The sequence below is a fragment of the Hyla sarda genome, chromosome 7, assembly GCF_029499605.1.
Source record: "Hyla sarda isolate aHylSar1 chromosome 7, aHylSar1.hap1, whole genome shotgun sequence".
NCBI classification, from domain to species: domain Eukaryota; kingdom Metazoa; phylum Chordata; class Amphibia; order Anura; family Hylidae; genus Hyla; species Hyla sarda.
Window position 1 is genome coordinate 11,757,077 of NC_079195.1, and position 18,936 is coordinate 11,776,012.

Sequence of the window (18,936 nt, forward strand, 5' to 3'; positions counted from 1 at the left end):
ACATGGGAGTTGTAGTTAACAATAGCGAGAGAGTTAAAAGTCGGGGAACACTAATGTAAAGGACCAGGCTGATTGTCAGGACATGATGGGAGTTGTAGTTTTGTAACAAATGGAGGATGGCAAATTGGGTAACGCAAATGCAGGTAACCAATCCGGCTGTCAGGACATGATGGGAGTTGTAGTTTTGCAACAGTTGGAGAGTCACAAGTTGGGGAACAATGATGTAGAGGACCAGGCAGGCTGTCGGGGGATGCTGGGAGTTGTAGTTAACAACAGCTGGAGAGCCACGGGTTGGGGAACAATGATGTAGAGGACCAGGCAGGCTGTCGGGGGATGCTGGGAGTTGTAGTTAACAACAGCTGGAGAGCCACGGGTTGGGGAACAATGATGTAGAGGACCAGGCAGGCTGTCGGGGGATGCTGGGAGCTGTAGTTAACAACAGCTGGAGAGCCACGGGTTGGGGAACAATGATGTAGAAGACAAGGCAAGCTGTCAGGGCATGCTGGGAGTTGTAGTTAACAACAGCTGGAGAGCCACGGGTTGGGGAACAATGATGTAGAGGACCAGGCAGGCTGTCGGGAGATGCTGGGAGTTGTAGTTAACAACAGCTGGTGAACCATGGTTTGGGGAACAATGATGTAGATCAGTGTTTCCCAACCAGGGTGCCTCCAGATGCTGCAAAACTAAAACTCCCAGCAAGCCTGGACAGCCTTTGGCTGTCCAGGCATGCTGGGAGTTGTAGTTTTGCAACAACTGGAGGTGCTTTAGTTGGGAAACACTGATGTAGAGGACCAGACAGGCTGTCGGGGGATGCTGGGAGTTGTAGTTTTACAACAGCTAGAGAGCCACGGGTTGGGGAACAATGATGTAGAAGACAAGGCAGGCTGTCAGGGCATGCTGGGAGTTGTAGTTTTACAACAGCCACAGGTTGGGGAACTTTAGGTTTAAGGAATCATTGTGTGGATTTGCAGACTCCCTCAGGTAGGGTGCGGCGGTGCGGGGTACACGTTCGCTGGCAGCCTTGTTGTAGCGGAGCCCATTTCACGCACCGCTGCGCTGTTATAACACAATGCTCGGCAATTTACAGTCCTTCTCTTCCATTAGGACGGCTCGATAGTCAGCGGCGCGGCCATTAGCCGCAAATGAAAACATCACTTGGAAGCAGATCATCAAGCGAATGGACAGGAAGCATCGGAGTGCAGCGCGGAGAGCGCCTCCCGGAGAGCGAGCGACGCTAATGACAGCGCAGGTACCAGACGCCGTTACATCCCAGAATCCTCGGCTTTAATCATCTCCTACTGATCCTCCGCTCACATCCAGAGCTGCATTCACAATTCTGCTCCCTCTCACATGCATTCCCTCTGAGATTAGGGAATTCCCCCAAATTAGTTTGGGGTCTGAATCCTCAGATACTGCTGTCTCCTAGGACTGTATCTAACTGTATCCAAACTCCTAAACACAAAGACAATGTAATCCTAATGTTGGGGTTTATAGGGTTAAAGTCCCATTTTCCAACCCTACTAACCCAAATTTAACCCTAACTCTTCTTCTGATCCCCAAATTGGTGGCCCAAAAGTGTCGAAAATTTTGGGAAAAACCTAAATGGATCAATTAGCTCATTTCTAGGATAACGATAAAACTTTAAATATAAATCTTAATTCCAATGTGTGAAAGAATTGTGAATGCAGCTCTGGAGGCAATAGGGAATATAGATACAATGCAGCTCTGGTTGTGAGTGGAGTAACTAAAGATCAGTAAAGCCTAGTAGAGACAGTATTTCCCAACCAGCGCGCCTCCAGCTGTTGCAACACTACAGCTCCCAGAAAGCCCAGCTGTTGTAGTTTTGCAACAGCTGGGGGCACTCAACCATACCAACAGTCACCCAACTTTTCCAGAAGCAGTAATGAATCTGATAGAACAGTGTTTCCCAACCAAGGTGCCTCCAGCTGTTGCAAAATTGCAACTCCCAGTATGCCCGGACAGTTAACGGCTGTGCGGACATGCTGAGAGTTGTACTTTTGCAACAGCTGGAGGCACGCTGGTTGGGAAACACTGCTGTAGAGATTTGGCGGCATCTCAGAAATCTTCGGCGCAACAGCTAGGGGGCACTCAGCCATACCAACCGTCACCCAACTTTTCCAGAAGCAGTAATGACATTTCTAAGAATTTGATAGAACAGTGTTGCAAAACTACAACTCCCAGCATGCCCAGACAGCTAACAGCTGTCCGGACATGCTGGGAGTTGTAGTTTTGAAACAGCTGGAGGCACGCTGGTTGGGAAACACTGCTGTAGAGATTCGGCGGCATCTCAAATCTTCGGTGCAACAGCTGGGGGCACTCAGCCATACCAACCATATGGTGCCTCCCCAACCAAGGTGCCTCCAGCTGTTGCAAAACTACAACTCCCAGCATGCTGAGACTTGTAGTTTTGAATCAGCTGGAGGCACTCTGGTTGGGAAATTACACAATAACCCTTTACTTACAATGACTCGGCACCCAGCTTTCCCAGGCTCCAGACACACCCCCTCCCTATCTATGTAAATGCGCAATTGGGAGCTTAATGTTGCGGACATATCGGTTCCCACTTAAAGCCATCGGCAGATGCACACAGCTTTATAATATAGCAGTTTTAGCCATCACCCAACTTTTCCAGAAGCAGGAATGCCATTTCTAAGAACTTGATAGATCAGGGTTTCCTAACCAGGGCACCTCCAGCTGTTGCAAAACTACATCTCCCAGCATGCCCGGACAGCCGTTGGCTGTCCGGGCATGCTGGGAGTTGTAGTTTTGCAACAGCTGGAGGCGCACCAGTTTGGAAACACTGCTGTAAAGATTCGGCAGCATCTCAGATCTCTTATTGTTGTCCAATTATTATTCAGTACTGTCACTTTAAGAAGGAGACGGTCATTTTGGCGTCTTACCTCTACGGGTCCTCGCAGGAATTCCGTCTGTTCGGCTCCACCCACCTCCAGCGTCACGTCCACCGAGGCGAACGGTCGGCTCGCCATCTGCTGACGCTCCCGCATAAGTTGCTGCAGAGAAAAAATATAAAATGCGCTTGTTACATTTCACAAAAAAAACTTTGATACATTGTTGCATCTTAGATGTCACATGGTATAAAGTTTGTCATTGTCCGGACGCGGGGGGCATTACTCCGACATAGAGGCCGCAGCCATGATGACCGGTGAAGTGAAAAGAACTGTGACCTGTAGCCAAATGTGACCTGAGCTCCTGAGCCCAGCGCTCCCAGCCCTTCTCAGTACTGATCGCTGTTAGGGGTGGGGATTAGGGGTTAAGATTAGGGTTAGGATTGTGGGTTAGTGTTAGAATTAGGGTTAGGATTAGGGGTCAGGGTTAGGGGTTATGGTTAGGATTAGGAGTAAGGATTAGGCATAGGGGTTAGGATTAGGGGTTATGGTTAGAGTTAGAATTAGGATTAGGGATAGAAGTTAGGATAAGGGGGTCAGGATTAGGGGTTAAAATTAGGGTTAGGATTAGGGTAAAAATTAGGGTTAGGATTAGGAGTTAGGATTAGGGGTTAAGGTTAGGATTAGGAGTTAGAGTTAGGATTAAGGGTTAGGATTAGGGTTAAAATTAGGGTTAGGAGTTAGGGATTCAGGTTAGGGGTTATGGGGTCAGGGTTAGGATTAGGGGTTATGGTTAGAGTTAAAATTAGGGTAAGGAGTTAGGGATTAGGAGTTAGAATTAGGATTAGGGATAGAAATTAGGATTAGGGGTCAGGGTTAGGATTAGGGGTTAAAATTTGGGTTAGGATTAGTTTAAAAATTAGGGTTAGGGATTGTTGTTAGGATTAGGGGTTAAGGTTAGGATTAGGAGTTAGAATTAGGGATCAGGGTTAGGATTAAGGGTTAGGGTTAAATTTAGGATTAGGAGTTAGGGATTCGGGTTAGGGGTTATGGGGTCAGGGTTAGGATTAGGGGTTAGAATTAGGATTAGGGATAAGGGTTAGGATCAGGGTTAGGATTATGGGGTTATGGTTAGGATTAGGAGATAGAATTAGGAATATGGGTTAGGATTAGGGGTTAGGATTAGGATTAGGGAGTGAAAGGGACCCGACTGTAAAGTAGAAAAGTGGGTCCCTGTGAGAACGGTCACATTCCGGCGCAAATTATGTCTGTACTGAACAAGGAAGGTTGTCAGAGAAGATGAGAGCTCTGCTTGCTGTCAGTGAATGGGAACATTCTTCTTTACATCTAGATCAGTCTTTTCCAACCTGTACCTCTTCATCTGCAGGAAAACTACAACTCCCATAATGCTCTGAGATAAGATGCCATTGCATTATGGGAGTTTTAGTACTGCGACAGGTTGGGAAACGCTGCTATAAAACGTACACGGCGTCGGCTTCAGGACATGATGGGGTTTTGTAGACTAGAATTAGAAAAACTTTTTATTTTATTTTATTTTTTTAAGTTAGAGCCCCCCCTGTCTTCAGGTTGTGCGCGGTATTACAACTCAGCACCATTCGCTTTACTGGAACCGAGCTGCAATACCACACACAACCTGAGACATGAGTGGCGCTGTTTCTGGAAGAAAGCAGCGATGGTTTTTCTGATTCTGCATAACCCCTTTAACTATTGCAAAACTACAACTCCCATCATGTCCTGAGCCAAAGGTTGGAGAAAACTACTTAAAGAGTACACTGCTTCAGCCATCAGGGCATGCTGGGAGCTGTAGTTTTGCAACAGTTGGAGAAACACAGATTGGAGAGAAGATGAGGCATGATGGGAGTTGTAGTTTCGCAACAGGCAGAGGGCCTCAGGTTGGGGGTCACGGCTTCAGCTGTTAGTGCATGATGGGAGTTGTAGTTCTGCACCAGAGTGAGAGCCACAGACTAGGTAACACCGCTCTAGACTAGGCCACGACAGTGTTTGTTAGCCTCTAGAGCAGTGTTTCCTGAGCAAGGTGCCTCCAGCTGTTCTAAAACTACAACTGCATAATAAAGCAGATTTGACATTCAGAATTCTTGGAAAGCTGGATGACGTTCTATGGGAGAACTGTAATTGTAGTCGTAGTTCTATTCACCCTGCTTTTCTAGTCTCCTGAGTAGATCTACTTCTAGTTACGGCCTGACACATCAGTACATTACTGCGGCATAAATAAGACAGAACTGACATTCAGGAGTCTGGGAAAAGCTGAGTGACAGCCAGAGGTAAAATCATAGACACTTGTAATTTTCTCCAGCTTTTCTAGTATCCCAAAAAGATATATACATAGTTAGATAGCATAATAAAACAGATTTCTCATTCAGAAGTCTGGGAAAGCCGAGTTACAACACTTTTCTGGTCTGATATCTCTAGTGTTATAAAGCAGATTGGCTGTTCAGACGAAAGGGAAAGATGGGTGACATTCCCCGTGGCAGTCAGTGAGCATTCTAGGATTTGTATTATTGGGGATTTCTTGGATTAGGGCAGTGTTTCCCAACCAGGGTGCCTCCAGCTGTTGCAAAACTGTCCAGGCATGCTGGGAGTTGTAGTTTTGCTACAGCTGGAGTCACACTGGATGGTAAATTCTGATATAGAACATTGTTGACTTTCACCAATCATTAGACTAGTGTTTCCCAACCAGGGTGCCTCCAGCTGTTGCAAAACTGTCCAGGCATGCTGGGAGTTGTAGTTTTGCTACAGCTGGAGGCACACTGGTAGGTAAATTCTGATATAGAACATTGTTGACTTTCACCAATCATTAGACTAGTGTTTCCCAACCAGGGTGCCTCCAGCTGTTGCAAAACTACAACTCTTAGAATGCTCGGACAGCTGTTGGCTGTCCGGGCATGCTGGGAGTTGTAGTTTTGCAACAGCTGGAGGCACACTGGTAGGTAAATTCTGATATAGAACATTGTTGACTTTCACCAATCATTAGACTAGTGTTGCCAATCAGGGTGCCTCCAGCTGTTGCAAAACTACAACTCTTAGCATGCCCGGACAGCCGTTGGCTGTCCGGGCATGCTGGGAGTTGTAGTTTTGCAACAGCTGGAGGCACACTGGTAGGTAAATTCTGATATAGAACATTGTTGACTTTCACCAATCATTAGACTAGTGTTGCCAATCAGGGTGCCTCCAGCTGTTGCAAAACTACAACTCTTAGCATGCCCGGACAGCCGTTGGCTGTCCGGGCATGCTGGGAGTTGTAGTTTTGCAACAGCTGGAGGCACACTGGTAGGTAAATTCTGATATAGAACATTGTTGACTTTCACCAATCATTAGACTAATGTTTCCCAACTAGGGTGCCTCCAGCTGTTGCAAAACTACAACTCCCAGCATGCCCGGACAGCCAACAGCTGTCCGAGCATTCTAAGAGTTGTAGTTTTGCAACAGCTGGAGGCACCCTGGTTGGGAAACACTAGTCTAATGATTGGTGAAAGTCAACAATGTTCTATATCAGAATTTACCAACAAGTGTGCCTCCAGCTGTTGCAAAACTACAACTCCCAGCATGCCCGGACAGCCAAAGGCTCCTCCTCCCCGGCACCGGACTGCGATCCTAAAAAGTGAGTGGAAGACTCTGAACTTCACTCCATATCCTTTACTGCCATCACAGAAGTCCGGGATAGGACGCGAGGCTGCCACGAGGATTTGATTTGAGTGAATGCACTCATACATGCGCTGTACAGTGTTGTGCCCGTAGCGCAACACTAAAAGGTGAGTGTGCACGCACATCACTTCTCCCATGCACAATTTATTCTAAAACTTTGCATTCATTGTAACAACCTTATGGGGATAACTGCACTTAGAGAGCGCCTGCATCTTTTTTCTCTTCTTTATTCTTTACATATAAGGTTTGTTACAATGTATCAGTCTAGATAAAGTGGAAGAAAAAATGGAAGTCCAGCGCGGTATTCTAACCCCTTAAGGACGCAGCGTTTTTCAGCTTTTGCACTTTCGTTTTTTCCTCCCCAACTTTTAAAAATCAGAATCCTTTCAATTTTGCACCTAAAAATCCATATGATGCTTATTTTTTGCGCCACCAATTCTACTTTGCAGTGACATTAATCATTTCACTAAAAAATCTACGGCGAAACGGAAAAAAAATCCTTGTGCGACAAAATTGAAGAAAAAACGCCATTAAATTTTGGGGGCTTCTGTTTCTACACACAGTAAAAATGACACCTTCCCTTTATTCTGTAGGTCCATACGATTAAAATGATCCCCTACTCATATAGGTTTGATTTTGTCGCACTTTTGGAAGAAATCATAACTAAAATTTATACGTTTAAAATTGTCATCTTCTGACCCCTATAACTTTTTTATTTTTCCACGTATGGGGCGGTATGAGGGCTCATTTTTTTGCGCCGTGATCTGAAGTTTTTAGCGGTACCATTTTTGTATTGATCGGACTTTTTGATCACTTTTTATTCTTTTTTTTCATGATATAAAAAGTGACCAAAAAGATGCTATTTTGGACTTTGGAATTTTTTTGCGCATACGCCATTGACCGAGCGGTTTAATTAATGATATATTTTTATAATTCAGACATTTCCGCACGCGGTGATACCACATATGTTTATTTTTATTTACACTGTATTTTTTTTTAAATGGGAAAAGGGGGGTGATTCAAACTTTTATTAGGGAAGGGGTTAAATGATCTTTATTCACTTTTTTTCCACATTTTTTTTTTTGCAGTGTTATAGCTCCCATAGGGACCTATAACACTGCACACACTGATCTCTTACATTGATCATTGTTATCCCATAGGAGACTATAACACTGCACACACTGATCTCTTATACTGATCATTGTTATCCCATAGGGACCTATAACACTGCACACACTGATCTCTTATACTGATCATTGTTATCCCATAGGGGACTATAACACTGCACACACTGATCTCTTACACTGATCATTGTTATCCCATAGGAGCCTATAACACTGATCTCTTACATTGATCATTGTTATCCCATAGGAGACTATAACACTGCACACACTGATCTCTTACCCTGATCATTGTTATCCCATAGGGGCCTATAACACTGCACACACTGATCTCTTACATTGATCATTGTTATCCCATAGGAGACTATAACACTGCACACACTGATCTTTTACATTGATCATTGTTATCCCATAGGGGCCTATAACACTGCACACACTGATCTCTTACATTGATCATTGTTATCCCATAGGAGACTATAAAACTGCACACACTAATCTCTTATACTAATCATTGTTATCCCATAGGAGACTATAACAGTGCACACACTGACCTCTTACATTGATCACTGTTATCCCATAGGAGACTATAACACTGCACACACTGATCTTTTACATTGCTCATTGTTATCCCATAGGGGCCTATAACACTGCACACACTGATCTCTTACATTGATCATTGTTATCCCATAGGGGACTATAACACTGCTCACACTGACCTCTTACATTGATCACTGTTATCCCATAGGAGACTATAACACTGCACACACTAATCTCTTATATTGATCATTGTTATCCCACAGGAGACTATAACACTGCACACACTGATCATTATTATCCTATAGGGGACTATAACACTGCACACACTGATCTCTTACCCTGATCATTGTTATCCCATAGGAGGCTATAACACTGCACACACTCATCTCTTATACTGATCATTGTTATCCCATAGGAGACTATAACACTGCACACACTGATCTTTTACATTGCTCATTGTTATCCCATAGGGGACTATAACACTGCACACACTGATCTCTTACATTGATCATTGTTATACCATATGGGGCTGTAACACTGCACACACTGATCTTTTACATTGATCATTGTTATCCCATAGGGGGCTATAACACTGCACACACTGATCTTTTACATTGATCATTGTTATCCCATAGGGGGCTATAACACTGCACACACTGATCTTTTACATTGATCATTGTTATCCTATAGGGGACTATAACACTGCACACACAGATCTTTTACATTGATCATTGTTATCCCATAGGGCCCTATAACACTGCACACACTGATCTCTTACATTGATCATTGTTATCCCATATGGGGCTATAACACTGCACACACTGATCTTTTACATTGACCATTGTTATCCCATAGGGGACTATAACAAGGCACACACTGATCTCTTACATTGATCATTGTTATCCCATAGGGAGCTATAATACTGCACACACTGTTCTTTTACATTGATCAATGATTCTGCCACTTGACTGCTCATGCCTGGATCTAAGGCACTGAGCAGTCATTCGGCGATCGGACACCAGGAGGCAAGGTAAGGGGACCCTCCTGCTGTCCTACAGCTGTTCGGGGGCACTGAGGCCCCACGTTATAGAACAGGAGCGGACTCAGGGCGTACAGGTACGCCCTAAGTTCTTAAGGAGCTTGAGACGTTCGTGCAATTTATTTACATGATGCACACAGTCCAAAAAAGATGCATGGTGGTGACGCGTTTCGGCCGGTCATGCCTGGCCTCAAGGCCAGGCATGACCGGCCGAAACGCGTCACCACCATGCATCTTTGTTGTACTGTGTGCATCATGTAAATAAATTGCACGAACGTCTCTGGAATACCGCACTGGACTTCCATTATTTTTCTGGTGAGGTCTACGCCCGTCCGCGTTGTCCGCGCTGCGGTGGGTCACACTGGGTGAGCTGACCATCACGCTCTGCTTGCTTAGTGTAGATAAAGGCTACACAACCTGATCGTCTGCACCGATACATTGTCACAAACCCTCAGCTTTCTCCTCTGGCAACAGATGTGTAATCTTCTCGGCGATTCTTCTGCATCTATTATTGAGCGCCGCGCTCTCTTTCCGCAGAAATCGTCTCGTCCTTGAACGTAAAATAATAATAATAAAAAAAAAAAGGCGGCTAATTCCAGAAATCTACAAATTGTATTTAATGAGATTTGTACCGCAGAAATGGCGGCCATCATTTTCACTTCCTGCAAATTAAAAGCAATTAAACACATGGTGGTGTGTTTGTGCGGTGGCGGATCGGCGCGGCGTGCGCTGCGTCACTGCATCCTTACTGCTGATTTATGGACGCAGCGCGGCAGATTCACCGAACAACCGCTGCCAGATTATCCGGGTTTCTCTCTCTTTTTTTTTTTTCTTTTGCGCTATAATTCTGTATACAATTCTACAAAATGGTCGCACAAGTGCACTACTGGCGGTAGAATGTAACGCACGGGACCCCAAACTGCAGGCAACGGCAATCCACTTTACAGCAGGTCCCCAAGCGACAAACTGATAGCGATAGGAATGTTGTGGCTCCCCAAAAATTCGGAACAGTTAAAAGAGTAAAAAATAAAGAAGGGGCGGGGCAAAAATTAGGGACCTCCTTCTAAACTGCCCAGTCAGTTCCTTTATATTTGATGTTATGATTAAATGTAACAAGCTAAGAAGGGGGCGGAGTCAGAATAACCAATTTTGCAGCAGGTTCCCAAGCGAAAAGCTCATATTAGGAACAGTTGGGCTGTGTTGAAGCCAATGTTGGGGCCTCCATAAATATAGGAAAGTTAGAAGTGTGTCCTTCTTAAAGGGGTACTTTGGTGGAAAACTTTTTTTTTAATTTTTTTTAAAGAAATTCAAGAAGAAAAGAACTTCTTTTGGAGCATACAGCAGCTGATAAGTACTGGAAGGATTAAGATTTTTAAATAGAAGTCATTTACAAATCTGTTTAACTTTATGGCACCAGTTGATTTAAAAAAAAAAAGTTTTCCACCGGAGTACCCCTTTAAGTGACTTATGTGACTATGGTAGGATTTCATTGATGGACTTGTTGACTCCTCTTGGCCTCCTTGTGATGCATTAAAGGGGTACTCCGGTGGAAAACTTTTTTTTTTTTTTTTTTTAAATCAACTGGTGCCAGAAAGTTAAACAGATTTGTAAATGACTTCTATTAAAAAATCTTTACCCTTCCAGTACTTTTTAGCGTCTGTATGCTACAGAGGAAATTCTTTTCTTTTTGAATTTCTTTTTTGGTCTTGTCCAAAGTGCTCTCTGCTGACACCTCTGTCCGTGTCAGGAACTGTCCAGAGCAGCATAGGTTTGCTATGGGGATTTTCTACTGCTCTGGACAGTTCCTGATACGGACAGAGGTGTCAGCAGAGAGCGCTGTGGACAAGACAAAAAAGAAAAGAATTTCCTCTGTAGCATACAGCTGCTAAAAAGTACTGGAAGATAAAGATTTTTTAATAGAAGTCATTTACAAATCTGTTTAACTTTCTGGCACCAGTTGATTTACAAAAAAAAAAAATGTTTTCCATCGGAGTACCCCTTTAAATATTAAAAAAAAGGGGGCGTGGCAAAAATTTGGGATCCCCTTCTAAATTGCCCAAACAGCCCCTTTACATTTGTTTAAAAAATGGTACTCAAGATACTCAAACATAAACAACACATACAAGATTGATACAATATTAGGATTTATTGTAACAATTGAGGAGGGGGGCGGAGTCAGACTACACCTGACTACATGTCTATTATGAAAGGCTACAGAATAGCAGCTGAATTGATTTATCTGTGACTTAGGCTGCATTCACACCACGTTTTTGCTATACAGTTCACGTATGCGGTTTCAAGTTAAAAACCGTACGGAACCGTATATAGAAAACCGTATGCACTGACTTAACATTGTAAACCGTATGTCAAACGCATCATCCGGTTTAGTCCATTTTGCAACTTAGGCTGGGTTCACACCACGTTTTTCAAATACGGTAACCGTATACGGTTTTCCGCAAAAAAAACGTATACGACCGTATCCGAAACCGTATGCATAGAGAATGCATTGTAAACCGTATTCCAAATGTTGTGTACGGTTGCATCCGTTTTGCCTCGGATACGGTTTTGCCGATTTTTCAACCGTAGGCAAAAACGCTTTCGACCACGTTTTTGCCTCCAGTTGGAAAACCGTATGCGAAACGTATGCGGTTCTTTTAACATTGTTGTCTATGAGAACCGTACGCAGAATTTCAGAATACGGTTGCACACGGTTTTTCTAATCCGTTTTTGGAGTTGACACATGCGCAGATTGGAATTTCTATAGAACAATAGTAACTTTATTAAATAGCTGGAAAACTAATTCCAACAAAATAGCAAAACCGTTGGCAAAAACTGATGCAAACGGATAGAACCGTAAGGGGAAAAACCGTATACGTTTTCATTTGGAGTCATACGGTTGTATACGGTTGCATACGGTTTTTGTCATACGTTTTTTAGCTGAAAACCGTATACGGTAACCGTATTTGAAAAACGTGGTGTGGACCCAGCCTTATACAGTTTTGTCAGGTTTTTTTACCTCTACCCAAAACCGTAGTCTACCAGGTTTTTTTGGTCCGGGTGAAAAACTGTATTAAACCGTATACGTTTTTTTTTTTTTTTTAACATGGGAGTCAATGGGAACCGTACAGAACTGTATGTGCGTACGGTTCCATCCAGTTTTCTCCATACGGTTTTTGACTTTGCACAGTTTTTTTTCTGGAGTGAAAAGTTAAAAACTTATATGTTTTTTTCTTAAAAACTGATGCAACCAGACATCGTTTTTCAAACCGTATACGTTTTTTTTAACTGTATACGGGTTGAAATTTGTACACGTTTTGATGCAGTTTTGTCAGGTTTTGAATAATCCGTTTTTCATCAAAAACCTGATACGGGAAACTGTACTGCAAGAACGTGGTGTGAATGCAGCCTTAGCGTGTACACTAGGGCCCCTCTTAAATACAGCCCAGACTAGAGTGGACTTCCCCTTTAAGGCGAGTCCAGTTGTGTGAATATGAAGTTACTAAGTATCCAGTATTGATCGACGTTAACGAGGCGCGAGGCACAAAATCGTTACCAGGCGGTTAATTGATTTGCCGCCGTCTCGTGAAGATCTCTTCATCTGGGGAACAGCGGCGTAGGAGCGAGGAGGAGAGCGCCAAAAATATAGTCAGGGGTCATGAACCACCTGGATGAAGCATGGCCCCCACTTCCTAAACCAGTGTATCCAAACCGGGGTGCCTGCACCTGTTGCAAAACTACAACTCCCAGCATGCCCGGACAGCCGTTGGCTGTCCGGGCATGCTGGGAGTTGTAGTTTTGCAACAAATGGAGGCACCCTGGGCGGGAAACACTGCCCTAACACGAGAAATTATCAATAATACAAATCCTAGGGGTATGTCACCCATCTTTTCCAGACGTCTGAATGGCAATCCTGCTTTATAACTATAGAAATAACTACTCAGATTTCCTAGACTTCTGAATGAAAAATCTGTTCATTATGCTTTATAACTGTGCATATATCTTTTCAGGACACTAGAAAAGCTGGACGAATAATATTGTGTCTATGATTAAACTTCTGGATGTCACTTAGCTTTCTCAGACTTCTGCATGGCAATTTTGTCTCATACAGCAATATTGTACTGAGGAATGTATCAGCCCAGAACTATACAAGATATCCCCTCAGGAAACTGGTAAAGCTGGATAATCATAATCTGGTTATTATCAGAGGTTCTCACCCAGCTTTCCAAGACTTCAGAATGGCAAATGTGCTTTAATAAGCAGCAATATTGTAACTGCAGGACACAACTATAAAAGACAACCACTCAAGACACTAGAAAAACCTGATGAATAATAATGTGCCTATCATTATACCTATGGTCGTTACTCAGCTTTCCAAGACTTCTGAATGGTAATTCTGCCTTGTGCGGCAATATTGTACTGAGCGGTTTATCAGGCCGTAACTATACAAGATATCCACTATTATCACAGCTCCATCGGTGGCTGTCACACAGCTTTTCTAGGCTTCTGAATGGCAAATGTGCCTTATTATGCTGCAGTAGTGTACTGTTGGGTGTGTTAGGTCATAACTAAAGAGACATTTACTAAGAAGTCCACTCAAACGGTCAGAAACAGACTCCATGAGGGTGGTATGAGGGCCCGACGTCCACAGGTGGGGGTTGTGCTTACAGCCTAACACCGTGCAGGACATTTGGCATTTGCCAGAGAACACCAAGATTGGAATATTCTCCACTGGCGCCCTGTGCTCTTCACAGATGAAAGCAGGTTCACACTGAGCACATGTGACAGAGTCTGGAGACGCTGTGGAGAACGTTCTGCTGCCTGCAACATCCTCCAGAATGTTCGGTTTGGCGGTGGGTCAGTAATGGTGTGGGGTGGCATTTCTTTGGGGGGGCCGCACAGCTCTCCATGTGCTTGCCAGAGGTAGCCTGACTGCCATTAGGTACTGAGATGGGATCCTCAGACCCCTTGTGAGACCATATGCTGGTGCGGTTGCCCTGGGTTCCTCCTAATACAAGACAATGCTAGACCTCATGTGGCTGGAGTGTGTCAGCAGTTCCTATAAGAGGAAGGCATTGATGCTATGGACTGGCCGCCCGTTCCCCTGAATCCGATTGAGCACATCTGGGACGTCTCGCTCCATCCACCACAGACTGTCCAGGAGTTGGCGGATGCTTTAGTCCAGGTCTGGGAGGACAACCCTCAGGAGACCATCCTCCACCTCATCAGGAGCATGCCCAGGCGTTGTAGGGAGGTCATACGGGCACGTGGAGGCCACACACACTACTGAGCCTCATTGGAATTGTATTAAGGACATTACATAAAGTTGGATCAGCCTGTAGTGTGGTTTTCCTCTGTGATTTTGAGTGTGACTCCATATCCAGACCTCCAGGGGTTCATACATTTGATTTCCATTGATAATTTTTGGTGATTTTGTTGTCAGCGAATTCAACTATGTAAAGAGGAAAGTATTTCATACGATTAGTTCATTCAGATCTACGATGTGTTATCTTAGGGTTCACTTTATATTTTTGAGCAGTGTATGGTTACGATTAAGGCTCCATCAGAGGCTGTCACTCAGCTTCCCTAGACTTCTGAAAGGCAAATCTGCTTTAATGAGCAGCAATATTGTAACTGCAGGCCACACCTATACAGACAACCCATACAGGACCTTGGAAAAGCTGAGTGAACATTATTGTGAATTGATTATAGCTTTCACAGGTTTTCACTCAACTTTCCGAAACATCTGAATAGCAATTCTGCCTCGTGCAGACAAAAAAATTGTACGGGAGGAAGTACCAGGCCATAAATAGATTCCACTCAGGACACTAGAAAAGCTGGGTCAAAAATAATATGGCTCTGATTTAAGGTTGTCACCTAATATTAAAAACTCTGTCGTCTACTCACAGCCATATCCATTCTCTACTGCAAAACAACGCTGGCAGCCATATTGGTTGTCACCCAGCTTTCCCAAAAATCAATGGCTCAAAAAACGTATAAGAATTCAGTATAAAGATCGACACAAGGTGATGACAAAATGGCGACAACATTTTTAAAATTTTTACTTCTTTACAATGAGTTTGCTTGGTGGCGGTCAGCTCAGACTTTGGCGCAGTCATCCTCCTCGTGATTTACATGCTGCGCTATTTTTCAGAATCACCTGGAGAAGCGGGAGGAACAGGTGTCGCCCGCAGCTTTAGTGTCTGGCTATCGGCAGGATGTTCCTTAATGAAGATGAAAATGGCCGAGCTCGTCGTGCTAATAGCGAGGTAATCACATTGTGCCGGCAATTCCACTTCTCCGAGCGCTGCCGCTCGGGTCATTTGCGCTTGATGAAGCTTAAGTGTTTTTCCGTGTGACGGTTCGAGCCGCCGTTAACCGCTTGACGACTGCCCGTATGACTGTGGACGTCCTTTGGCGCTCCGGCATGCCGGAAAAAAACTTGCTTTTGATCAGGAAGGGGTTAAAGAGCCGCGAGGCCGGCCCCAGTCGTTTACTGCCTGAAGTCGGGAAGGCGAGTTCATCATCGTCTGGTAAATGGCGCACGTCCAATCTCCTGAGAAATCGAACGGGACGGACCAGGAGCTCAATTTTTTCAAAAACGAAAGAAAGTGCGGATGAACCTTTAAAGGGGAAGCATCCTGTGTGAGAAACGGGAGGGGCCAAGAGTCATTAGGCGTGGCTAATGTCTTCACTGATTGATGCTGTAGAGCAGTGTTCTCCAACAGGTGTGCCTCCAGCTGTTGCAAAACTACAACTCCAAGCACGCCCGGACAGCCAACGGCTGTTTTGCAACAGCTGGAGGCACATGGGTTGGGACACACTGCTTAAGAATTTCTAATGTCAGACACTGAAGGTAGGGGGCGCTCTAATCTGTGAAAAACCCTGAATAGTGTTCCATATATGTCTGAATAAATATATATAGATATATATCCTATTTATAAGCCCCGCCCCCTCCTACAGATATCACGACGTACATTATATCCTATATTATAAGCCCCGCCCCTCCTACAGATATCATCAGGATGTACATTATATCCTATATTATAAGCTCCGCCTCTACTACAGATATCATCAGGATGTACATTATATCCTATATTATAAGCCCCGCCCCTCCTACAGATATCATCAGGATGTACATTATATTCTATATTATAAGCTCCGCCTCTACTACAGATATCATCAGGATGTACATTATATTCTATATTATAAGCTCCGCCCCCTGCTACAGATATCATCAGGATGTACATTATATCCTATATTATAAGCTCCGCCTCTACTACAGATATCATCAGGATGTACATTATATCCTTAATAATAAGCTCCTCCCCTCCTACAGATATCATCAGGATGTACATTATATCCTATATTATAGGCTCCGCCCCTACTACAGATATCATCAGGATGTATATTATATCCTATATTATAAGCTCCGCCTCTACTACAGATATCATCAGGATGTACATTATATCCTATATTATAGGCTCCGCCCCTACTACAGATATCATCAGGATGTACATTATATCCTATATTATAAGCTCCGCCCCTACTACAGGTATTATTAGGATGTACATTATATCCTATATTATAGGCTCCGCCCCTACTACAGATATCATCAGGATGTACATTATATCCTATATTATAAGCTCCACCCCTACTTCAGATATCATCAGGATGTACATTATATCCTATATTATAAGCTCCGCCCCTATTGCAGATATCATCAGGATGTACATTATATCCTATATTATAAGCTCCGCCCCTACTACAGGTATTATCAAGATGTACATTATATCCTATATTATAAGCTCCGCCACTTCTACAGATATCATCAGGATGTAGATTATATCCTATATTATAAGCTCCGCCCCTCCTACAGATATCATCAGGATGTACATTATATCCTATATTATAAGCTCCGCCCCTCCTACAGATATCATCAGGATGTACATTATATCCTATATTATAAGCTCCGCCCCTCCTACAGATATCATCAGGATGTACATTCTATCCTATATTATAAGCTCCGCCCCCTGCTACACACAGACACGTGTAGGAAATTATTATTCGACCGCTGATGAATTGTTACAACAAAAGGAAAAATCATTATCATAATTTAATTATTGTAAATGTCTAATGGAGAACAGATGATCGCACAGTTACACTTACTAATGTAAAAAACGCCGCCAACCACTGCTGCTGCCAAACCCGGCCCATTAATCAGCGCATGGAGGCGAATCACAATCCCGCAGGTTTATTTCACTCACTTCCATGATAAATAATGAAAGATTGTGACTAAAACCAACAACGGCAGCGAAAGATATTAGAAGACGAAAGGAACAATATCTGAATGGAGAAACCAAGACATCCAGAGAAACTGTGTGAACTAAAGAACTATAATACTGCCTTATATAAGAAACAATATACTACTATAATACTGCCTTATATAAGAAACAATATACTACTATAATACTGCCTTATATAAGAAACAATATACTACTATAATACTGCCTTATATAAGAAACAATATACTACTATAATACTGCCTTATATAAGAAACAATACAACTACTATAATACTGCCTTATATAAGAAACAATATACTACTATAATACTGCCTTATATAAGAAACAATATACTACTATAATACTGCCTTATATAAGAAACAATATAACTACAATACTGCCTTATATAAGAAACAATATACTACTATAATACTGCCTTATATAAGAAACAATATACTACTATAATACTGCCTTATATAAGAAACAATATACTACTATAATACTGCCTTATATAAGAAACAATATACTACTATAATACTGCCTTATATAAGAAACAATATACTACTATAATACTGCCTTATATAAGAAACAATATACTACTATAATACTGCCTTATATAAGAAACAATATACTACTATAATACTGCCTTATATAAGAAACAATATACTACTATAATACTGCCTTATATAAGAAACAATATAACTACTATAATACTGCCTTATATAAGAAACAATACAACTATTGTAATACTGCCTTACATAAGAAACAATACAACTACTATAATACAGCCTTATATAAGAAACAATATACTACTATAATACTGCCTTATATAAGAAACAATATACTACTATAATACTGCCTTATATAAGAAACAATATACTATAATACTGCCTTATATAAGAAACAATATACTATAATACTGCCTTATATAAGAAACAATATACTACTATAATACTGCCTTATATAAGAAACAATATACTACTATAATACTGCCTTATATAAGAAACAATATAACTACTATAATACTGCCTTATATAAGAAACAATACAACTATTGTAATACTGCCTTATATAAGAAACAATATAACTACTATAATACTGCCTTATATGAGAAACAATATACTACTATAATACTGCCTTATATAAGAAACAATATAACTACTATAATACTGCCTTATATAAGAAACAATACAATTATTGTAATACTGCCTTATATAAGAAACAATATAACTACTATAATACTGCCTTATATAAGAAACAATATAACTCCTATAATACTGCTCCTATATACAAGAATATAACTACTATAATACTGCTCCTATATACAAGAATATAACTACTATAATACTGCCTCCTATATACAAGAATATAACTACTATAATACTGCTCCTATATACAAGAATATAAC

At 42.3% G+C, this 18,936-nt stretch overlaps 1 protein-coding gene and 1 long non-coding RNA gene across 3 annotated transcripts in view; one reads left to right on the forward strand and one right to left on the reverse strand.

The window, feature by feature from the left end:
* ATRNL1 (attractin like 1) overlaps positions 1-18,936 on the reverse strand; it is a 638,934-nt gene that overhangs the window by 120,686 nt on the left and 499,312 nt on the right. For both annotated transcript variants that reach the window (XM_056531006.1, XM_056531007.1), the window contains exon 27: positions 2,922-3,032. In XM_056531006.1, coding sequence (XP_056386981.1) covers positions 2,922-3,032 — 111 coding nt within the window. The remainder of the gene's footprint in view (positions 1-2,921; positions 3,033-18,936) is intronic.
* Positions 16,032-18,936, forward strand: part of LOC130282604 (uncharacterized) — an 87,724-nt gene continuing 84,819 nt past the window's right edge. The window contains exon 1 of the long non-coding RNA XR_008846469.1: positions 16,032-16,101. This is a non-coding gene — a long non-coding RNA (uncharacterized LOC130282604). The remainder of the gene's footprint in view (positions 16,102-18,936) is intronic.